The sequence below is a fragment of the Rhinatrema bivittatum genome, chromosome 13 (genome assembly GCF_901001135.1).
Source record: "Rhinatrema bivittatum chromosome 13, aRhiBiv1.1, whole genome shotgun sequence".
In the NCBI taxonomy this organism is placed as follows: domain Eukaryota; kingdom Metazoa; phylum Chordata; class Amphibia; order Gymnophiona; family Rhinatrematidae; genus Rhinatrema; species Rhinatrema bivittatum.
This window is the reverse complement of record NC_042627.1, coordinates 28,200,050-28,223,628: the sequence shown is the minus strand read 5'-3', so window position 1 is coordinate 28,223,628 and position 23,579 is coordinate 28,200,050. Positions and strand designations below refer to the sequence as shown.

At 38.9% G+C, this 23,579-nt stretch overlaps 1 protein-coding gene across 1 annotated transcript in view; it reads left to right on the top strand.

Annotated features, from left to right (window-relative positions):
* Positions 1 to 23,579, top strand: part of TLN2 (talin 2) — a 352,944-nt gene that overhangs the window by 11,247 nt on the left and 318,118 nt on the right. Inside the window, exon 4 of the mRNA XM_029574657.1 lies at positions 14,337 to 14,489. Within this exon, the coding sequence (XP_029430517.1) occupies positions 14,337 to 14,489 (153 nt within the window). The remainder of the gene's footprint in view (positions 1 to 14,336; positions 14,490 to 23,579) is intronic.

Genomic DNA, 23,579 nt, shown 5'->3' with positions numbered 1-23,579 from the left:
GTTAACCCTTACAGTCTGGAGTTCTAGTTATATAGCTTGCAGCACAAATTAAAGACAATTAATGATGGAATACACGTCAGACTTTAAAGGTTCAGGGTTTTCCCAGAAGCATACGAGGACAGAGATGATCAAGCGTGGCTGTAAAGTACTGACCTTTTATTACATGATTTCAGTGTTCCAAACATTCCCACAAATTAACACACATGCACCCTACCCCAGCACTGGTTAAGGCAGCTTCAGCTAATATGTCTGGGTGTGTATTGCTCAGCCTTCCTGCCACCCCCTAATATTGAGCTAATCTCTCCCAAACTATGTTCTAGGCAATAACTTTAAACTTAAAGAAGAGCAAAAACTCCTGTCCTTGAAATTCCCTGTTGTCTGAATATGCCTTTTTGTCCTCTTCCTGTTATCTTTTTTCCCTTTTAGAGCTGTCACTCTCTGGCTTTCTCATGAGTTGTGCTATATCAAAGCTAGCATCCTGCAGTGGTTTCTATTACATTGATTCAAAGTCACCATCTGCTGTTTCCTAAACAAGGTTCCCCAAATCCCCAAGAAAATAGTCACAATTAGGGATGAGCAGAGGGACGCCATAGGTTGCATTCGGAATTCGGATTCGTCGGGGGGGGGGGGGGGGGGCAGATACGTTGCATTCGGCCGTATGGCGCCCCGATACGTTAATACGTCGATTTCTATTCGTTTCCCCTGTGACATAGTGAGGGCAAAGGCTATCGGCGCCATTTTGAATAATGGCAGGCGACGGCCCGAGTGCAAGAGGTCTCTCCCGGACCCTCGCTGGACTTTTGGCAAGTCTTGTGGGGGTCAGCAGGGTCCCCCAAGACTTGCCAAAAGTCCCTGGTGGTCCAGCGGGGGTCCGGGAGCGATCTCCTGCACTCGGGCCGTTGGCTGCCAGTAATCAAAATGGCGCCAATAGCCTTTGCCCTTACTATGTCACAGGGGCTACCGTGCCATTGGTCAGCCCCTGTCACATGGTAGGAGCACAAGATGGCGCTGGCCATCCATGTGACAGGGGCTGACCAATGGCACCAGTAGCCCCTGTAACATAGTAAGGGCAAAGGCTATTGGCGCCATTTTGATTACTGGCAGCCGACGGCCCGAGTGCAGGAGATCGCTCCCGGACCCCCGCTGGACCACCAGGGACTTTTGGCAAGTCTTGGGGGACTCTGCTGACCACAGTCCACATTACACGCATAGCACAAAAAATGTCGATACTGTGAACCCTGTTTGGACACAGTAGATTTCCTCCTCGCAGCCCCTGAAGCAGGCACACGGTGACGAAACATGGCCATTGTTGGGCAGGCAGATCCAAACCCATAAGAAGAAATGGAGGCGGCGGCCTTGATAAGTATCTTACAATAAGAATAAACAAGTGGGTCGTACAAGCAGTTAGGGAGAAGGAACTGTATAAGGAGTAAATAAAAAGAAAAAAATAATAAATATTAAAGTATATTAAAGCATGAACAATAAAGAGTAATCCATGGGGCAAATGAGAAGGATAACTAAAAATTGGTTATCCTTGAACAGAGCCACCGTACAAAATAAACCACCAAACAAGGTTTTCCTTGAATCAATAGATGTTGGAGAATTAATTGCATCAGTAGCATGGGATCTTCTTAGTGTTTGGGTAATTGCCAGGTTCTTGTGGCCTGGTTTGGCCTCTGTTGAAACAGGATGCTGGGCTTGATGGACCCTTGGTCTGAACCAGAATGGCAATTTCTTATGTTCTTATGAGGGTGTGGGATAGGAAGCCATGCATTGCAAGGAGCTTTGAGGGTAGACAGAAGAAAAGGGAGCCAGGAGTATCTGCAAAGTGAGGAGCTAGGTTTGATGGGCTCTGTGCCCATGTTAAAAAAAAAAATTTAAATTAAAATTTAAAAAATGAGTGAGCAGCAGAATGAGAGTAGAGGGGTTCCCACGGTGAGAGAATAAATTGTGGCTGAAGACCAAGAAAGTGTTAATTGAAAAATGTGCTGAAGCTGTGGGTAACCCACAAATGCAACTTAAACTTCAGCCTTTAGTGCCAGAAGAACCATGATGATGGTTGTGGAAATTCAAGTGTAATGACTAGAGGAACAAAACCAGCAGCAGTTTTCTGCATGCTGTATGCATCCGTCTTTCATTTTCTATAGGGGTGGGGGTATATGTGTGTGCTTTGTGTGTTTATATAAAGACATACAAACACACATAAGGAGAGGGAGAGACTTTTGTAATCTGGTTTCAAACCCTACCACAGCACAGAAACAGCATTAAGAATCATAGCTATGAACTATGGCTCTGCTTAGCCTGTGATCAGTCAGCACTACTGCTACTCCTTGACCTTTCAGCGTTTGATACCATCGATCTTGGAATACTAATCACATGACTAAAGGGCACTAGATTGTTAGGTAAACCCTTCCTTCTGCCATAATCATACGCAATCTGCATCACTTGGAATAGTGCTATCATGTCCCCACCTCTCCACCTTGGTATGCCACAAGGATCCAACATTTACATCCCCCCCACCCCCCCGTTGGCAGATTCAACAGGAAATATCACATAATCTACCATTCATACACAGACTTCAAATTATTTATCTCCCTCTGCCCAAATCCAGATGATGCAATCTCTAACCCTAACCCCTGCCTAGATGAGAGAGAAAAACAAACTAATACTAAACCCACAACATCAGAGGCACTGTGGATTGGGGACATATGCTCGAAAATAACCCCAGAAAGAACAGAACTATCATTTGTTGTCCAAACCTGGAAGCTGGGTGACAAGCTTGACTGTAAACCATCCATGGAAGCCCATATCTGGGCAGTGACTAAAATAACCTTCTTCCACGTATGCCATCTCTTTCCCCTCTTCAATCCCCACTCCCAGCCTTCACTGTGGTAATCCAGGTTTGTATCATTTCCATGTACACATATCAGAGGGAGACATTTTGCTTGACGAATTGAAAGCACCGTGTGTATATGTAACCCCTGAAACAGGCAGTCTGGAATTTGGTGCTTTCTTGATGCCGAGATGTTGACCAGCAGATTAGTGGTTTGACCTTGTGATGATGATAGCTGGATTTTGCCACTAACAGGTGATATTGGTATCATGGTTTCATACTGATTTGGTTTAACGTATGTTACTAACTTCTGGAAATTTACTCTGGCTGGTCTACATATTTCATTTTTGAAATAAGTATTGAAAGTATTAGTTTTTCCAACCGTGTTCTGCCTGGACTGAGTATTCTTATTTATATTTACAAACAAAAAATTATAAATCGCTATATATAATGCACGATGAATGAGGGACATCTTTTGGACAATGATTGTTTCGACTAATGGAAAATGATTATATAACACATCACAATAGTAAATATTATGCCCGTGTGGTTTGAGCATATGGTTGTTACTGTTTTGAATATCTTTTTTATAATACAATTAGTTGGGGTTGGTTTTTTTTTTTTATTTAGGTGAGATAGCTAGGGACCTTTGTTTTCATATTTTTGTTTCCTGAGAATTTATCAGTTTTACAACAAGAACAAAATTTATATTTAACTGAAAAAATGGTGTCACTCTTTTACACTGATTTTGCCCATTTTTTAATTTGTTGAAATAAACACCGATACATTACTGGGCAAATTAAAATAAAAACTGAAAAATGTCCCTAATTATATATAGCATGGTGGCATATCTCAACTTCATTTTTATGTTTTGCTTTGTTGGTGAGGTTTTTGCTATTTCTTTATTGCTTCTTTCTTTTTTTTTTTAGGGGGGGGGGGGTGTTATATTATTTCCTGCCTGGTGTAACATGGGAGGCAAAGATGGGATTAAAATCAAACATAAAAAAAATAATTTAATTTTACTTGGATAGTGACTGCCACTCTTGCACACAACATCAAGTGGCTCTACTATTTAAACATCTGAAATACTATTACACCAATATATTTGCCACCTTTATCACTGTAGTAGGGGAGAGTCACTACCCACAAGAAGGGTGGGGTTAGATTGGACTACTACAATTCCTTCTACATTGTGATGCAAAAGAAACTGAACCGGTGCTTACAATTCTCCAAAATGCAGCAACCTGAATATTGCTAAAGGCAAGTAAATTCATCAGAATCATTCGAGTCCTGAAATCTCTACACTGGCTCCCAACTATCTACCATACATAAATCAAAATCCTTGTCTTGGCCTACAGTTCCTCAAAGGATGGGTTTGCCTTACCTCAATAGGTTTCTCACCCCATACATTCCTCCCCATTCTCACCATATCTTCCCCCAAGGAAATGTATCTCACCAGTACCAAGAATAAATCCTTCCAAACCAAATTAGCCTGATACTTCACTTTCAATGATATCCAGCATAGTTCTCTGCTTCAACGGCAGGGGGAATGATGAAAAGATCTCTGCTTCAACTGCAGGGGGGAATAATGAAAAGATTATTTATATTCGGACAACAACCAACAAGGATGGAGTTGCACAGGCTGGATAAACATGCGTGGGAGTAGCTTGCTATGATGGTGGTTACTACCCCTAAACAATTAGCTAGATACTTCACTTAGATGCAGCTCCAGCACTGCTAACTACATCAATGGCAAGGGTGGAAGGGATGGTGGGATGGAAGGGAAATAGAACAAAAAGCCACTTACAAGGGACAAGAGAAAAAGTTAAGTATGGGGGGAAAAAAATAAAAAAAAAAGTGCAAGCTTGCTGGGCAGACTGGATGGACCATTTGGTCTTCTGCCGTCATTTCTATGTTTCTATGTTTCTTCTTTGAGTCATCACTTTGTGATTCAAGGTTTTAAGATCTAGGAGCTCTTCTGGATTCTCTGTTTGATACCTTCAAGAAACTACAAGTAAAAGGGTTTTGTTTCAGAAGCTGGAAGCCTGGTCCCATAAATATTTCAACGTCTCCTTCTTGAGAGGGGGACTTTCTCTTACCAGCCATAGGAAAGTCTGCCCTAGTCCCAAGGGATAGCTGTAGACCCCTGGTAGTTCAACCCTTAAATAAGAGTGTGACCTGGATGCTCTCCTTCCCAAGGCCCAAAGTATTCTGAGACCTCTGGGCTCATTTGACAAAGCTATTGACAAAGCTATTGTCAGGTCATCACTACCCTGGGAGCCAAAGATCCAGAGAGATCAAACTAAATCTCCTTCTTTAAAAGGAGTTATTTGAAAGACCTGGATCCAGGAAGCAGAACTGGCTTAGGACCTGGTCAATTGTGTAACTTAAGTTGAAGACGCAAACACTTTTTTCTCCCTCCCTACTTTTTTTCATGAAGGAAAAAATGTGCCTCTTATAAATTTTATAAAGGGTGAAAAATATATACATATTTTCCTGTTTCTTTATTATGCACTTAATTTCTTAGAACCATTGAGATTGACCACATCTACCCCAGTGTTAACTTAGAAATATAGGGTAAAAATGGCATGCTAGATTTTCTGAAATTGAAATGTTTTCTTTTTATTTTTTCTCCCAGTATCTATGAAACTACACACCCCTCCATTTTGATTGATAGTTAAATAGTAAAATTTGAATTATGAATTTAAAAATATAACGTTGAAGTTTTTGCTGATTATACTATTGTATTTCATATGCAATATATTGATTTATTTATTTATTTATTTATTTATTTATTTAAAGGCTTTTATATACCGGAGTTCATGCACTTGTGCATACCACTTCGGTTTACACAGAACAAGGAACAGAAAATTACATCAAACAGATTGAACAATTAAACAAATATACAATTATTTATTGTATGGTTTGAAAATCTAGAAATAAAGAATTAAAAATAAATAAATAAATAAAGGGTCAAACATCTAATAATAGAAAATTCCAGATATTTTGGGGCTGTTTCAATTTAATAGTTTGTGGAACCTTATCATATACATTTCCTGCTGAAAAGGTTGCTGAATGGAGCTGCATGTGGGACACCCTTCAGTAATGGCTGTACCAATAGTCTGGCTGTGACCCAAGGTGGTGCTGAGCCTCCCAGGCTGCTGTGACAGTACTTCAATTATTATTACTATTTTAACCTTCAGAGCCCAGAAGTAGAATGCCACTATTGCTATTGTCCTTCCCTGTCGGAATCCAGCAGAAGATGGTGTGGGGAGGATCACTGCAAGAGGAGGAGTGCTATGGTGCAACTTCAGGTTGAAACTGCTGGGCTCAGTTATGCTCTGCAAGAGGTCAGGAGTTGGTCAGGATTTGATGAAAGAAAACACCTCCTGTTTTTGGTATGACACAAAGGAAGAAAAGAATTCTAGATGCATGTCTGTCAAAGTGGAACTGCCTTTACCTCTCTGGAAGGTTCATGTGAATGCAGCTTTAGAGATCAGATTGCTGGTACAAGGGATAACGGCTCCATGATCTGAGGAGAGGGAAGCTGGCTTGTATTGCTTCCCTGCAGCAGCTGAGAAAGAGCTGTGTGTAAGGAGATTGGCTTCAACACAGAATTATCCCGTATGTTTATAGTCTATTTCCATAATGGCTGTATTTATTAGTTTATATGTATACTGATAGAAGACTTTATGGAAAGAGTTGCCATAATTTGCATAAAACACACAAAAAAAGTCCAAACAATGCAAATACAAAGGGTGTGGACTCACAGATACTGCTCTTAATTATCTTTAATTATTTCAGCATTGATCCTGGTATTTGCTTCCTGAATGTGTCTCCAAAGCCTGGTCCAGTAAGACAAGACCTTGCTAGTTTGTTCTTTTTTTTTTTTTTTTTTGTTTGCAACCATGCGAGAGACAGCCTTGCAGAGTGCTGAGCAAAACCAGAGCCAGAGATGCGTGCTGCTCAGCACGCGGTGAGGTCACCAAGAGCTGCTGCCCATGAAGACTTGCAGGAACGAGCTACGAGTTATGTAAAAAGATGTTTCATAGGCAAAACATAATTAATTGCAGATATTTCTCCCACTAAACAACAGATGATGTGTGCAAAGCTGAGGGCCCATGAATAGTCATTTTTCCACAAAAGGCTTACTTGAGAACTCGCCTCTCTTAAAACAGAAAAGTAATTTCATCAGAAGGATTTAATGTGCATGCTTGTGGTGTATCCATAATGATCTACAGTGCAGGATGGCTTCAGCTTTTTAGTATTAACAGTAATGAAATAGTTGTCTTTGGGTTCCATGATCCCCCTCAGGACTGTTTCTCTTGTCTGTCCTTCCCTAGACACATAACCTTTGTACTGCTCAGAAGGGGGGTAGTTTCCCCCTTCTGTCTGAGGCTCGGCTTAAGATCACAGCAACCTTTTCCTAGACACAGTGGGTCTCTTGAGCGAAAAGAGAAGGATTACAAGAGGATTAAAGACTTTATTTCTTCTTTGCTTATGCTTGGTAAAAAAAAATGCATAGGCCCGAAGAGAAAAAGGCACTCGAGAATTATAGAAGCAAAGATGTGAGCCATTTAGACCTACTTGCATTATTTTAATAAACATGTAATTTTATCTTGGTACAGTAATTTTTTGATGAATAACCAATAGATATGGTTTCACAATGTACATCAATACACACGTGTATAAATTCAAACAGGATGTAACATCATATAATAAAGTCCCAATTTTTATTTGAAAAATATCAAAACAAAACATAAAATCCCCAATTTTACATGAAATTTCTTTATATTGTATCAAAAATGTGTAGGGTGATACGGGTTGTAGTTTTTTTTATTGTTTATAAGTTTTTGTGTGAATTTGTCATTTGTTAATTGTTGGCCCTTAGTAGTGATGTTTTTTGTTAGTTACTTGTGTATTTGTGTTTGGTTTTTTTTAATTGAAATTGGGCGGTATTAAATAGAGTAGGAATTTGATACATAATAAAGGAACTTTATGTGAAGTTGGGGGTGTTGACACCACCGATTAATATACATGAGATATTTTTGCATACAATGGCGTGCATGCAAATATCTCCCATACTTATTCATTGTAGATCTCTTGAAAACCAGACCTGTATTTGGCACTCTGAGACTGGAGTTGCATACTCTTGCTATAACCATAGCAAATGTACAAAAGCACCTCAAATTGAACAACTAATTGCAAAAAATGTGGGACACATCAATAAAATGTATCAAAATTTCTCAAAGGTGTCATTTAATTATGAAGCAATTTGTGCTATCAGTGTGCATAGCACTTCTGTATCAAGGTACAATCATCCACGTAGTTCATCTGCTACAATGAATGTTCAAACTTTAATATTTAATCCTGCAACAAATCCAGTATTGGTTAAAAATCATTAAAAAAAAACCAAAAACATTTTCATGAGAAACAATATGGGTCATTGTTCAAAAGGATTTACACACTTTAAATTGGGCTTTTGAAAATTGCTACTATACCATTGAATTGTCAGTAACCATTACACTGGTAAGTGCACTTTAAGCGTATAAATGGCTTTTGAAAATTGCTATGATAGTATGTTAAATTTCCACATGTATCTCTTTTTAAAATTACCTCCCAAACATGTAAGTGGGCTTTTGAAAATTGCTACAATATATTCCATTGAATTGTCTATAGGTTTTAAATGCATAAGTTCACTTTAAGTGTGGAAACGGCTTTTGAAAATGTTAAATTTGCACATGCAACTCCTTTGATAATTCCAGTGTGTCTAAAAATAATGTTTACATCTAGGCTTTACCAAATAAACTGACCCAGTCATCCAGCTGCATGAACTAATGTATACAGCTGTAAAACGCTGATCATAAAACAATAAAAAAAATCCATATGGGTTAAGCTAAAGTCCATTAAGCTCATCATGGTAGATAGTGGCATTCCTAAGTCTATGGCTAATAGTGGTTTATAGACTTTTCCTCCAGGAACTTGTCTACACCTTTTTTTAAAGCCAGCCGTGTCAGCTGCTTTCACCAAATATCCTGGCAAGAAATTCCATAGTTTAATTGTGTGCTGTGTGGAAAAAAAATGCTTTTTCCAATTTGTTTTAAATATGCTAGCTTCATGGAGTGTCCATTAGTAATAGTACTATTTCAAAGGGTAAATAACTGTTCCCTATTTACTCATTTATTTATTTATTTGTCGAGTTTTATATACCATCATTCGGGTTCATCATCATAAAGCCATCATAACGGTTTACAAAAATACGAAGGTTAAAAGGTTAAGGGGATTAACAGGGTTTCAAAAAAGGTTCAAACAGTTGTTAAACGTAGGGGAATCATATGCTAGTTAGTTACTGTTCTGTTTTACGTTTCACACCACTTATGGTTTTATCGACCTCTATAGTATCTCCTCTCAGCCTTCTCTTCTCCAGTTTGAAGAGCCCTAAACTGTTTAAACTTTCGTTATAGGGGAACTGTTCCATCTCCTTTATTATTCTGGTTGCCCTTCTCTGTATGTTTTCTAGTTCCACTGTATCTTTTTGAAATGGGACAAACAGAATTGCACATGATACTCAAGGTGAAATCACACCATGGATTGATACAGAGGCATTATGATATCTCCTGTTTTATTTTTCATTCTTTTCCTAATATTACCTAACATTCTATTTGCTTTTTTGACCACAGCAGAGAATTTCAAAGTATTGTCCACAATGGGCCAGATTTTTAATATTACGCGAGGGGGTACATATGTGCGTGCTACCCGGCGCACACAAATGTGCACCCGATTTTATAACATGCGCGTGCTGTAATAATTTTGTCATCTGCAAATTTGATTACCTCTTTCTCTCTTTTACAGATCATTTATTAATATATTAAAAACACTGGTCCTCGCACAAATCTCTGGGGCACTCCATTGTGAGAAATGACTATTGATTTAATTTTGATTTATATTCCACTTTTCACACATTTTTTATTCGGGTACTGTAGGTATTTCCCTATCCCCAGAGGGCTTACAATCTAACAGGCCGATACAGTAAAAATCGCGGGAGAGCATGCGAGCGCACAGGCCACTCTCCTGTGCACGCAATTCAGTAAATTAATTTATTTAAATGAGGCCCGCAGTAAAAAGAGGCGCTAGGGACACTAGCGCGTCCCTAGCGCCTCTTTTTTGACAGGAGCGGCGGCTGTCAGCAGTTTTGACAGCCGATGCTCAAATTTGCAGGCGTCGGTTCTCAAACCCGCTGACAGCCATGGGTTCAGAAACCGGACGCCGGCAAAATTGAGTGTCCGGTTTTCAAGCCACGGGCCAGTTTTCAAATTTTTTTAAAACTTTTTTTTAACTTTCGGGACCTCCGACTTAATATCGCCATGATATTAAGTCGGAGGGTGCACAGAAAAGCAGTTTTTACTGCTTTTCTGTGCACTTTCCCGGTGCCCGGAGAAATTAATGCCTACCTTTGGATAGGCGCTAATTTCTAAAAGTAAAACGTGCGGCTGAATAAGGGGTAAAGCTAGCGCGCCGAAAACGCGCGTCTAAATGCAGGTTTGTAAGTTTGTACCTGAAGCAATGGAGGGTAAAATGACTTGCCCAAGGTCACATGAAGCAATAGCAGGACTTGAACTCTGGTCTCTTGGTTCATAGCCCACTGCTCTAACCACTAGGCTACTACTCCTTCTTTCCATTTCTTATGCTTTTGCTAGATACCAATGAACAGTAAAACATTGTCTCTTATATGACGCTTTAATTTCCTGATAAGCTTCTCATAAATAATTTTGTCAAATATATTTTGAAAATCCAGATACACTATATCAAATGATTCACCACTATCCACATGTTACAAATCCATTAGATATTTTTGATGGGATTAAGACAAGATTTCCCTTTGCAAAATCCATGCTGGCTCTTACTCATTAGTCTGTGTCTGTACAGATGGTCAGTAATTTTGTCCTTCAGAATAGCTTCTACCAATTTGCCTGGCACCAACATTAAGCTCACTGTCTGCAGTTTGCCTGGATGACTTTAGAACCCATTTAAAAAAAAAAAAATGGGCATTATGTTGGCCACTCTCCAAGCCTCAGGCAACATAGTTTATTGGAATGAGAAGTTACAGATTACTAGTAGTAAGCCTGCATCTTCATTTTTTATCCTTTTGAGAACTCTGATGTGTATACCATCTTGTCCTGATGATTTGTTACTCTTTAGTTTGTTGATTTACTCTCTTACATCTTCCCAGTTCACAATGATTTGCTTCAGTTCCTCTGAATCATCACTTTGAAAGAATGTTTCCAGTGTAGGTATCTCTGATATCCTCCCTCAGTAAAGAGTGAAGCAAATAATTCATTTAAAAGTGAATTTTAAAAGCCGAGCACACATCAAAATCGGGTGAGCATGGTAGTATATGCGCATTTCCACCCAATTTTAAAAGCCGCCCACATATGCGCATCAGAGAAAAAAGGAGCAGAATGTGGGTGGGGTGTAAGCTTTCCAGGGTGGGACCAAGAGATGGGCATGCAAATATCTGTGTCCTGGCACATGCCCAGGTCCAGTGCAGCATAACTTTAATTCTTCTATAGAGGAGATGCAGTTCTCAATTAAAAAAAAAAATACAGGCATTTAGGAAGTGTTTGAGGGGGCTGGGTTAACTGGAGAGAGTGCAAGCTAACAAACCAGGTGAGTTTGGAAGAGCTGGCTGAACACTGGCTTAACTGGTGGATGACCTGGTGAAACTGGGGGTCGGCTGGATGTGCATCGGTTATAAAATACCCTCGCTTGTGTGTCCGTAAGCCAATTTACTGCTGGGTGTGCACAAGCTTAAAATTAGCTGCACATACACGCGCACTTAGGATATTTTATAACGTGCACGTGGATGTGCTTGCATATTATAAAACTGCTGCATATCTGGGCAAGCGCTGACAATCACGTGTATATGTGCACCCGCGCGCACGTTTGAAAGTTAACATCTTAGGTTTTTTGCTGTGGCCTTGTCTTCCCTGAGTGCCCTTTACCCCTTGGTCATCTAGCAGTCCAGCTGAATCCTTCATAGGCTTCTTGTTTCAAATATACTTGAAAAAAATGTGTATTGAATTTTTGATTTTCTGGCAAGCTTCTTTTGAAATTCTATTTTGACCTGCTTTATTGATGCTTTACATCTAATTTGCTGTTGAAGTTAATGTTTCCTTTTTTCTTCATTTGGATCCACGTCCAGTTTTTGAAAGTTGTCTTTTTGGTTTTAGTAGCCTCTTTCACTGCACCATTTAACCATGCTGATAGTTGTTTGCTCTTCTTTCGACCTTTGGGGGTTTTTTTACAATGCATCTGGTCTGGGCTTCCAAGATGTTGTTTTTTAAAAAGCTTCCATGCCTTATATAAACTCTTAACCTTTTGCAACTTTTTATATTTTTTTCTAACTAATTTCCTCATTTTATCATAGTCTCCTTGTTTAAAATAAATGTTGCCGCAGTAGGTTTCCTTAATATCCTCCCTTCAGGTATAGTTACATTTTATTACATTATGATTACTATTTTAGGGATTTTAGTGTTTTTATTATTTTGGCTCATGTAATCTTGTATTATTGATTGATTTTATGTTTATGAATAAATAATGTATATTGACTATGTTGTATTTGTATTTTATGACTGCTTTTATGTATATTTAATTATGTATGTTAGGATGTACCATGCAGGGAGCAAGCTTATTTAGAGCTGTGGGTTAAAAATGAGCCATAAATAAATATTGCCAAGTGGCCCTATTTCTATAGTTTTTGCACCAGATCCTGTATTGCAGTGAGGATAAGATCTAGAGTATCCCCCGCTTTTGTCTGTTCTAGGATCAGCTGCCCCATGAAGCAGTAATGTATTTAAGAAACTTTACCTTTCTGGCATATCCTGATAAGACTTTTACCTATTTGGTATTGGGGTAATTGAAATCTCCTTTTATTATGTTGCCTAACTTATTAGCATTTCTAATTTTTCTTTGCATTTCTGTCTCTCTCTTCATCCTGGCCAGGCAGACAATAGTATACTTCTACCTTAGTATATTCTTCCCCATTACACAGGGAATTTCTATCCATACTATTTGACTCTATGCCATCCTTAACACATTGTGCCACCTCTCCACCAATTTGACCTGGCCTGTCATTGCAATTTAATTTGTACAATGGTATCAGTGTCTAATTGGTTATCTCACTTCCACTAGGTCTCTGAGTTGCTTATTATATATACACATCTTTTTTTTTCAATGCCATACATTCCAACTCTCCAATCTTATTTTTACACTTCTGTATTGTATTTATAGCCTGCCAAGCAGCTGAAACGGGCAGTTTGTAATCATTTGCTATCTGCTCTTTATTTAAATGCACCTAGGCTACTTTCTGCCTTTATGAAAACTTCCACATAACACCAGTATCCTTTGAAAATACCTCATTCCAAACTGTGTGCTCCTGAGCAATTTTCAGCTTTCCGCCATGATCCAGTTTAAAAGCTGTGCTATCTCTTTTTAAAATTGCCAGCTATTCCATGTTTAACGAGTCTCTAGCAAACCCATTGCTTGTGTTTTGGCCATAGAATTGCCTGCTTCAGGGGAGTGGCTCCACAAGTCTTAAAAAAGATCATCTGCAAACTTGCATTTCTTAGCATTTCTGTACATCTGGTTTTCTTGATGTATTGGACATCAAGAGCATTACATAACATTGATGTGTTTATAATGAGCTCTGTCAGCACTTTTGAAGAATTAGTTTAGTGATTAACAAAAACACAACCTTGTATAAATAACCTTAAGCTGTTTTGTGAAAAATAGTGTGATCTGGTACTCTTACTTTCACTCTTAATTCTAGGACCTGAGAGAAAAAAGTGGGGTAAAGAGTCCCAGTCTGCATACATGAGCCTGCTTAAAACTGATTAGAGAGAGAGCTCATTTTAGTAGGGAGAGCTGGGACTATTCGTGTTTCTCATGTGATCAGTCCATTCTGCGGTAACAAATACCTTCATCTGTTGGCGCAGTGGTGCTCTGGTTAAATTTATAGACTTAGAGGTTTGTTTTTCTTGTGCACTGTATGGCACCTTTGGCAACCTATTTCTTCATCTCAGTCCCTTCTACTCCTCCCCCAAATATCTAAATCTCTACGTGTTTTGTATGTAGCAGGCAGGCATGCATACACTTGCATTTTTGAACATCATTTTTTTTCATTTCTTTGTTAAAGCCACTATTTTAATAACTTCACAGACATGGCTCTTCAAAACGCATGAAGTTCATAGTCTTCTATATAAAATATACAACTGTTTTAGCATACTTGGCTGCTCTTTAGAGGTGATTGCATACATGATAATGAAGTGCTATGATTGATTAAAAAAAACAAAACACAAAGTTGGGACCTTGTTGGGATAAAAGGTGCTATTTAAATATAAATTATGTTGGTGCTTTTGTACCAATGTTCAACATTTTATCTTTCTTGGTTTAGATGATAGAAGTGGCTTTGCTTTAATTGTTTGAACTGTGTTTCTAATTTCAGGAATTACAAATTATGAAGAGTACTCTTTAATCCAAGAAACTATTGAAGAGAAAAAAGAAGAAGGGACAGGGACACTTAAGAAAGACAGAACACTACTACGAGATGAAAGAAAAATGGAAAAATTAAAAGCCAAGCTTCACACAGATGATGATTGTGAGTACTTCAGAGGAAATGGAAAAGTGTTTCAAATAGTTGTTGTCGTCTACGTGCTCATGTTGACTACCATTGTCCAGTTTAAATTTTAATAAGTGACATATATCTAAATGATCATGGTGCAGGAAGGGAGAACATAAGATATGCCACACTGGGTCAGACCAAGGGTCCATCAAACCCAGTATCCTGTCTCCAACAGTGGCAAATCCAAGTCACAAGTACAGATCCTACTCTGTTTGTTGTTTTTTAACCAGTTTGTAATTCACAAACAAAATTCACACCGCCTCCTATCCCATGACTTTTTAGGTTTGTTTGTTTTTTTAGAAGCCTCTCATGAGGGACTTTGTCAAACACCTTCTGAAAATCCAAATACACCACATCCACCAGTTAACCTTTATCCACATACATTTTTGTGAAGGGGTGAAATAAGTAGCAGATTTGTGAGGCAAGACTTCCCTTGAGTAAATCTATACTGGCTGTCTCCCATGAAATCATGTCTATCTAAATGATCTGTGATTTTATTATTTTTAAGAGTTTCCACAATTTTTCCTGGCACTGAAGTCAGGCTCACTGGTCTATAGTTTCCAGGATCACCTCTGGAGCCCTTTTTATATATCTGGGTTATATTAGCCACCTTCAAGTCTTCAGGTACAATGGATGATTTTAATGATAGATTACTGGTCTGAAATTTCATTTTTTAGTTCTTTCAGAACCCTGGGATGTATACCATCTTGTCCAGGTGATTTGCTAATCTTCAGTTTGTCAGTCTAGCCAACTACATCTTCCAGGTTCACCGTAATTTGGGTTAGTTCATCTGAATCGAAACCCTTGAAAACTATCTCTGGAACATGTATCTACCCGACATCCTCCTTGGTAAACATCGAAGGAAAGAATTCATTTAGTCTTTCTGTGATGGCTTTATCTTCCCTAAATGTCCCTTTAATCCCTCAATCTTCTAATAGTCTCATCGACTCTCTTGCAGGCTTCTTGCTTCAGATAAATTTTTTAAAATTTTGATAAAGAGTTTTTGCCCCTATGGCCAACTTCTTTTCAAATTCTTTTTTAGCCTGTCATATCAATGTTTTTTATTTTTATGCCTTTTCCCATTTTCTTCAGATAGATCCTTCTTCCATTTTTTTGAAGGAAGATCTTTTGGCTAAAATAGCCTCTTTCACCTCACCTTTTAACCATACCAGCAATCGTTTGGCCTTCCTTCCACCTTTCTTAATGTGCTTCTAAGATGGTATTTTTTAACAATGTCCAGCCTGTTCTACACTCATGACCTTTGCAGCTGCACCTTTCAGTTTTTTCTCATTTTATCAAAATTTTCCTTTTGAAAGTTTAGTGTTAGAGCCATGGATTTATTTATTGTCCCCTTTCCAGTCACCAATTCAAATTTGATCATATTATGACCACTATTGCCAAGTGGCCCCACCGCCATTACCTCTCTCACCAAATCCTGCATTCTACTTAGATCTAAAATAGCTCCCTCTCTCATCAGTTCCTGAATCAATTGCTCCATAAAGCTGTCATTTATTCCATCCTGGAACTTTTATCTCTCTAGTATGTCCCAATGTTACATTTACCCAATCAATATTTGGGTAATTGAAATCTCCCATTATTACTGCAATACCAATTTGGTTAGCTTCTCTAATTTCTCTTAGCATTTCCTCATCTGCCTCATCATTTTGGCTAGTTGGACAGTAGTATACTCCTATTACTATACTCTTACCCAACACATGGGATTTCTACTGATTAAAGATTCTATTGTGTATTTAATCTCTTGCAGGATCATTATCCTGTTGGACTCTATGCCATCCCAGACATAAAGTGTCACCTCTCTCCACCAAATTGCTCCTCCCTATCATTGCGCTATAATTTGTACCCTGGTAAGGCACTATCCCATTGGTTGTTCATTGGGAGACTATCTTGGGATAAAGTAGTCTGTGTAGGTTTAGTGAAATACATTTGAATGACAGGTAAGCCCATGTAATTTTGAGGGATGATTCTTTTGAAGGATAAATTAAGCTGGGGGGGTGGAGGGTAAATAGTACTAGGAACTTAACACTGACATTGGCCAGTGCAGAGGGAACAGATAGCTGTGGGTTACAGAAATGATACAAAGCTAGGAAGAGCAATGAGAGACCCAAAAATAAACATTGGCAACCAACAGCAATGTAACCACAAACAACTCAGGCTAAATTGTAGGGATATATCTAATGAGTTCGTTATAACTAAATATAATGAAAGTCATACTATTTCAATAATGTTCATCAAAATAAAATGCTGAAACTTTGTTACATACTAATACAAGAAGCATGACAGATAACTGGAATGGTAAAATTAATAGTAGCCAGGGCTGGATATGACAGAATTGATTTCTCTGGCACTGGGTAAGATCAGTCTCGTGATTGAATAGCAGATATATTCAAATTACACATTATTCATAAAACATACGTATAAGAATGGAGAGAGGTCTGCCTTTGCACCAAGACTAAATTGGATTCTTTCTGAGGAGAATATATTGCAGGAGAATTGGATGAAGGGGCTGAGGATTTACAGATGGCACTTAAAGGAAACACTACTAATTCAAAAAGAGGATAGCTTGAAATTTTTAATCATTTATTAATACAAATCTTTATTATCAAAATGTGTCCACTTAAAATAACACACATCCATCCATACGCACTCATACCTTAAAAATATGCATCCTCAAGGAAGGTACATCTGAACACCTACAAAATACACATGTAAACCTAATCTAATAATTGTTGATCCCTGTGGACAAATTCCACTTACAATCTATCAATACACTTATAAAAATATGTATCCTCGGTAGTCTGACTTCTCCAAAGTATCCTCCCTTCTTAATGCATTTCTTAGATGTATATCAGGTTTATCTCGGTGTAGTATTGCACTTATAGAGGAATTAGGTCTATTCACCCAGTGTTTATAACTTAAAGGAAACAGACACATAAAATGCATGTGTTGTAAACCAACCACCATTAGAGAGCAGAATGAATTGAAATTATTTTACCGGTGGAGCGCACTGTTAACCCGTGATTGGACACGCGTTTTCGATGTGCTAGCTTTACCTCTTATTCAGTAAGGGGTAATAGCATGTCGAAAACGCGCGTCCAACCCCCCTGAACCTAATAGCGCCCGCAACATGCAAATGCATGTTGATGGCCCTATTAGGTATTCCCGCCGATTCAGAAAGCAAAATGTGCAGCCAAGCCGCATATTTTACTTTCAGAAATTAGTGCCTACCCAAAGGTAGGCGTTAATTTCTCCGGGCACCGGAAAAGTGCACAGACTTCCGACTTAATATCATGGCGATATTAAGTCGGAAGTCCCGAAAGTTAAAAAAATAAATAAATAAAGTTTTAAAAAAATTTGAAATCGGCCTGCTGTTCATGGTTTGAAAATCGGACGCTCAATTTTGCCAGCGTCCGGTTTCCAAACCTGTGGCTGTCAACGGGTTTGAGAACCAACGCCGGCAAAATTGAGCGTCGGCTGTCAAACCCGCTGACAGCCGCCGCTCCTGTCCAAAAAGAGGCGCTAGGGACGCACTAGTGTCCCTAGCGCCTCTTTTTGCCGTGGGCCCTCATGAATATAGAATCGCACACACAGGAGAACGGGCATTCGCCTGCTCTCTCGCAACTTTTACTGTATCGGCAACTGACAGCAGCTGGAACAAAGAACCTCTGTTAATCCTAATGATTTTATGTTAGCCCTGTTTGCAAAGGGTTTATCACTTCTCGAGGAACAGTGATCACCACATGTTACCATTTTAAAATTAGGATAAAAGCAGAAACGGAAAGAATTAGTTTGCTGGCTAAAATAAATTGAAATGCAAAACTTCATAGTGCATTGGAAAGGATACAGAGAAGAAATGGTGTTAAATAATTTTGCAGCATTGACAAGCTGTATGCATACCGATGATAAAGCAAATCAAACAAGGATACTGTAGTTGGGTCAATAAGAAATTAGCTAGTAATGGAAGGGGAATGATAGAGGCTTTATAAAACTATAAAGCATTTAACTTGGAATATAGGAAAGTAATTATGGAAACTAAAGCTTAGAACAATAGAAATATTGCTAAAAATAGCAAAACCAACCCTGTAAACTTCTTAAGCATTACATATCCAAGCATGAGGTGTATGGGAGCTGGTAAATAAAGAACTGAACTTGATAAGTGCTAGGGAAATGAATTAAATGGTTCCATGATTGTTGTGCATATTATTTCAGGAATTATTTGAATTATGGAAGGTACTTCAGGACAAGCAATGAGTGCCTTTGGCTCCCATAAATCAAAGGGGATTTAGATCTGAACTAGACAACCATAAATCAGTGCAGAGTGCAATCATGTACCACTGATAAATGTCAGTGGAGCATGTGGTAGCCCAGAAGACTGTTCACTTGCATACTCAAACTGCAGCACCTAAAATGACAGAGGAAAACTGAATTCATATTGTTATGTCTGGCAAGGAAAAAAAGGGGTTTGGGGGTTAGGCCTCTTTGAATGGGAGGGAGGGGTCTTGATGTTAGGTGGGTTGGGGACTGCATGTGGCGGTTGGAGAAAGGGGAAGTCAGGGGTATCTTGATGGTTCCCATGCTTACTGACTCTTTTGGTTTGCAGCAAGCACACTGAAGTTAACATCTGGTCTGAGGCAAATGTTAAATATTAAGCTTTAGTGGGCTCACTGTAAATAGTGCATGGAGCAGAACATACTGTGCCCTCATAAATCTTAAATTGCATACAAAGTTGTCCTCTTTACCTGCAGGAAAGTGCATGTTCCGCTTATGTCCTCTAACCCTGGTTCGACATACATAGCTTGCTATTCAGGTGTATCAGAAATGACCCTAGGGTGCACACTACCCTTCAGTGCATAGGTCTCTTAGAGGTTTGTGGGGGAGGGGAAAGGAGGTGGGAATGAATTTAGGGACAGTTATCAGTCATAATTAGTGACACAAATTCATACTGGAATAAGGTCACAAGTGGGACGTTCATGAATCAGTGCTTAATGGTTTTGTCTCTGATAGTAACATAGTAAATGATGGCTGATAAAGACGCAAAGGCTCATCTAGTGTGCCCAGTATTGATGTTACGGGAAGGGATAAGTACTAGTATTGCCTTTTTAACAGATGACATTTGGACTCTGTCGCATTTAATTTTGCTGTCAGACTTCTGCCATCACATCTAGGCAGCCGAAAAAAAAGTTTGCACAGTGGTAAGTATAATTAATTGTAGGTTATTAGAACAATATGGGGCAAAATATCCGTTAGTCTGACTGGAATCCTAGTGATGATGTCCCAAATATGGCGGCTGTTGGTTTGAGCTGTATCATTCTCCCCCCCCCCCCCCCCCCCCCATGTATAATTTTCTCAACTTTTTGAATCCTGGGTTAGGAAAATTTAGACAGAGTAAATCGAGAACAACCAAGATAAAGGTTTTAAGAGGTTTTGGAACCTGTTCATCTAGTAAAGCTGTAGAAGGCACCATGGATAAATAAGTAATTAATGTGTTCAGCAAATAGCTTGGGTGATTTTATTTTATGCATGGTGAGTTATTACACAATGACTCACTACTATTTGTTGGTGTCACAAGTCAGTGGATCCTGCCATTCACAACCAGCAAAATGAAAACATACTTCGGTTGTGAAGAAGAAAAGAAAACCACACTCAAACGTTTGTGATATGTTTTGTGGTTAAGCATCCTTGGTTGGATTTGGGTTTTGAATTTCTACTTCCTGAGAAGAGCAATCCTGTGAGTTTGAAAGGCAGCATATCGGCATCTCGGGATTACTTCTAAACTCTGATGCCAAATGAGCAACAGCTGCTGCACTGTAACCTAAGATGGTAACTTTTAAACAGGCACGCGGGCGCACATGTGCACATGTTTGCTGGCTCGCGCCCAGGGACCCGGCTGTTTTATAAATGAATGGGCGTATATGCGCGCACGGTATAACGCAGTTTTAAGTGGCAAGCGCATGAGCACGCAAATCCTGCTTCCACCACGTAAATGGGGGATTTTAAAAGGGGCGCTTGTCCACGCCATTGCCAGTTTCACCAGTTCATTCCCAGTTCGTCCAGGCAAGGGATGGGACTTCCAAACCCCACTCCTAGTTTGATAGCCTCCCTTTTCCCCTTTTCCCCTATTAACCTTGACCCTCAAAACCCTGCTGATTTAAGTAATTTTTTTAATTTCATGACTTACACGCCGTCCATAGCAGAAGTAGATAGGCAGAAAGGGACCTCGGCACGCACTTGTACGCGTAAGTATTTATGCGCTGGTTTTATTGAGAAATCCAGCCCTGCCCAGACCACGCTCATGCCCCCCCAATTTCATGGAAAGCAATTTTTGTGTGTGCAGCAGGAGATATTTGCGTATCAGGGAGGCTTTTAAAATCCTTTGGTGCACGCTGGCCCAAAATATTCGCGTATCTCCCAGTTTTGGTGCACGCCAGGCTTTTAAAATTCACCTTTAAATGTGTGTTTTTAACAGCATCAAGTAGTAGATTAAAAAAAAAGTTTCCCATTCCTGTTCACAAGTGAGAATTTTTATTTTTGCAAAAACCATACTTAGACTTTTAATAATTTTATTATGCTAGATAACCTTAAAGAAATAATATGCTTGTAATTTTCTGTTAGGGCAAGGATAGCCAGCTCCGGTCCTCAAGAGCCACAAACAGGCCAGGTTTTCAGGATATCCACAATGAATGTGCATGAGAAATTTGCATGCACTGCCTTCATGGTATGCAAATTTATCTCATGCATATTCATTGTGGTGTTCAACTTTGTCATCCATGGCACATAGCAGGAAGCTGATGCCCTAGTTAGTGACATCACTGAAAGTGGTGCTTCAACCTTGATTTGCTGCTTATTGTGTGCTGCAGTTCAGCATGGGGGTAATTTTATAACAGCTCGCGTAAGTTAGCCAGCAAATAAGCTCATAAGTTACACCAATTTTCAAAGCGGATTTATGTGAAACTTCCCCCCCCCCCTTCCAAATTTACCTGTGCGCAGTTACTCCCGCTCTTATGTGTATGGGGAAAGTTTTCATGAACTTTTACATGCATGTTTTTGAAAGTGAAATAACTATACATGCATGTGCATACCCTTCCCTGACTCTGCCTTCGGGAGCGCCTCCACTCAGTCTGGGTAAACCTATGCACAAACGTAACATTCGGATGATTTTATCACAGGCCGTTTCTGCAGGTAAATCAGCGTTTAACCCACAGAAATACTCTTGAAAATGACCCTCCATTGAGCTAGATTTATAAAGAATTGCTCTCCTTTTTTCACTATGGAAAGAGTCTGTGATAAATCTCACCACTTCCGAATTGCTGTCCTATCTCCCTGCTTTTTAAGGTGTTTCGGTGCTGTGCATCTTTTAAGTAGTTTTATCTAGGTAGGCACGTCTTCAGTGATGATTTCCTCTCTACTGGGCCCTGAGACACTCTGTGAACCTTTGAAATGTCAGTGAAATTAGTACAGACGTTCACAATTTCTGCCAATCCATTTCCAGAGTTCCCAGAAGTTATCTGTGGAGTACATACTGGCTTATTCTCATGTAAACTTCCCGTTTTTTATTCTGAAGTAGTAAGATGGTTTATATTCACTTTTTGAAGTTTTAAGTTGCTCTGTTATATTAGTCATTGTATAACTACCTAAGGTTCAGCTGACCTGAAATATTATTTAATAATTTTCCTTTTAAGGTTTATTTCTTATTTATCTTCATGTTTGTACTTACCCCATGTCGTCTTGAATCCAGATTCCTTTTTCTGGCCTAGGACTCTTACTGTTCTGTTCATCTGCTACCCATCTTGCAACTAAAGAAGTGGAGTTGTGAGCTCCAAAGCTTATTCCTCTCTAAATCTTAGTCTATAAGGAGCTACCAGCCTCTGTTTTTCCTTCCTGTGAAAAATTACTTCCTTAGATTGCCCCTGAGGTTCCCGCTTCTAGCCTTATAATGTAATCCCTTTTTTCTGCCAAAGGATGCTCAGCTTTTGTACATTTATATCTCTTGAATTTATTATTTAAAATTCCTATGGTACACATTATACAATAAAACTTGTTATGAGTGGAGTAGAGCAGAAAAAATATAAATACAGTCTTTACAAATAAAATCTAAGTGCAGAACTTCACACACACACACAGCAAAATAGATTAGGCTAAACAAGCAATAAATAAATAGAATATCTGACAAAATAGAGATACAGAAAAGGAATATACTCTAGTTCAAAGCTGTGAAAGTTTGAGCAAAATAGAAAACTGTAACCTGTTTTCAAAAAAACTTGAACATAAGAATTGCCATGTTGGGTCAGACCAAGGTCCATTGAACTATCCTATATCTGACAGTGACCAGTCCAGGTCACAAGAACCCAGCAGATCCCATAAAGTAGATCTAATTCCTGTTGCTTTCTTTAGTCACCTGGCTAATGTGTTATGGACACTTCCTCCAGGAATTTGTACAAACCTCTATGCTAGTCGCCTTGATCACATCCTTTAGCAACTCAGTCCACAGTTTTGGTAATGCATTGAGTGAAAAAGTACATTATACGATCTGCTTTCTTGTATACTTGGGGAAAGTGAATTCCATAATAGTGAACTAGCTATTGAGAAAATTTGAGTTTTTTGAAGTCTAACCTGTTTCATAGCTGGGAGTACCAATAAATGATGTTCAATCGATCTTAAATAAATTAGATAGGTAACTAGGACCTCCTTCATTTATTGCTTTAAAATCAAGTATGGCCAGCTTGAAGTAACCAATGAAGCTGTTTAGTCTGGGGCAAATGTGTTCCCTCATAGGGGAACACATTTGCCTATGAATTAGGCTGCAAAATGTTGTAAAATTTACATTACACCCAGCAAAGATTTAGGTAGGCCAATGTATAGGGCATTGCAGTAATTGTAATGATCCAATCACTATTGATTAGACACAGTTCAAAAATCATCTTTCTCAACAAAGTATCTTTCATGACAGATTAATCTTAATTTAAAAAATGCAGCTTTCATGATCATTTTTACCTGGCAGCACATAGACAATCAAGAGTTTAATAAGACAACCCAGGTCACACTGGAAAA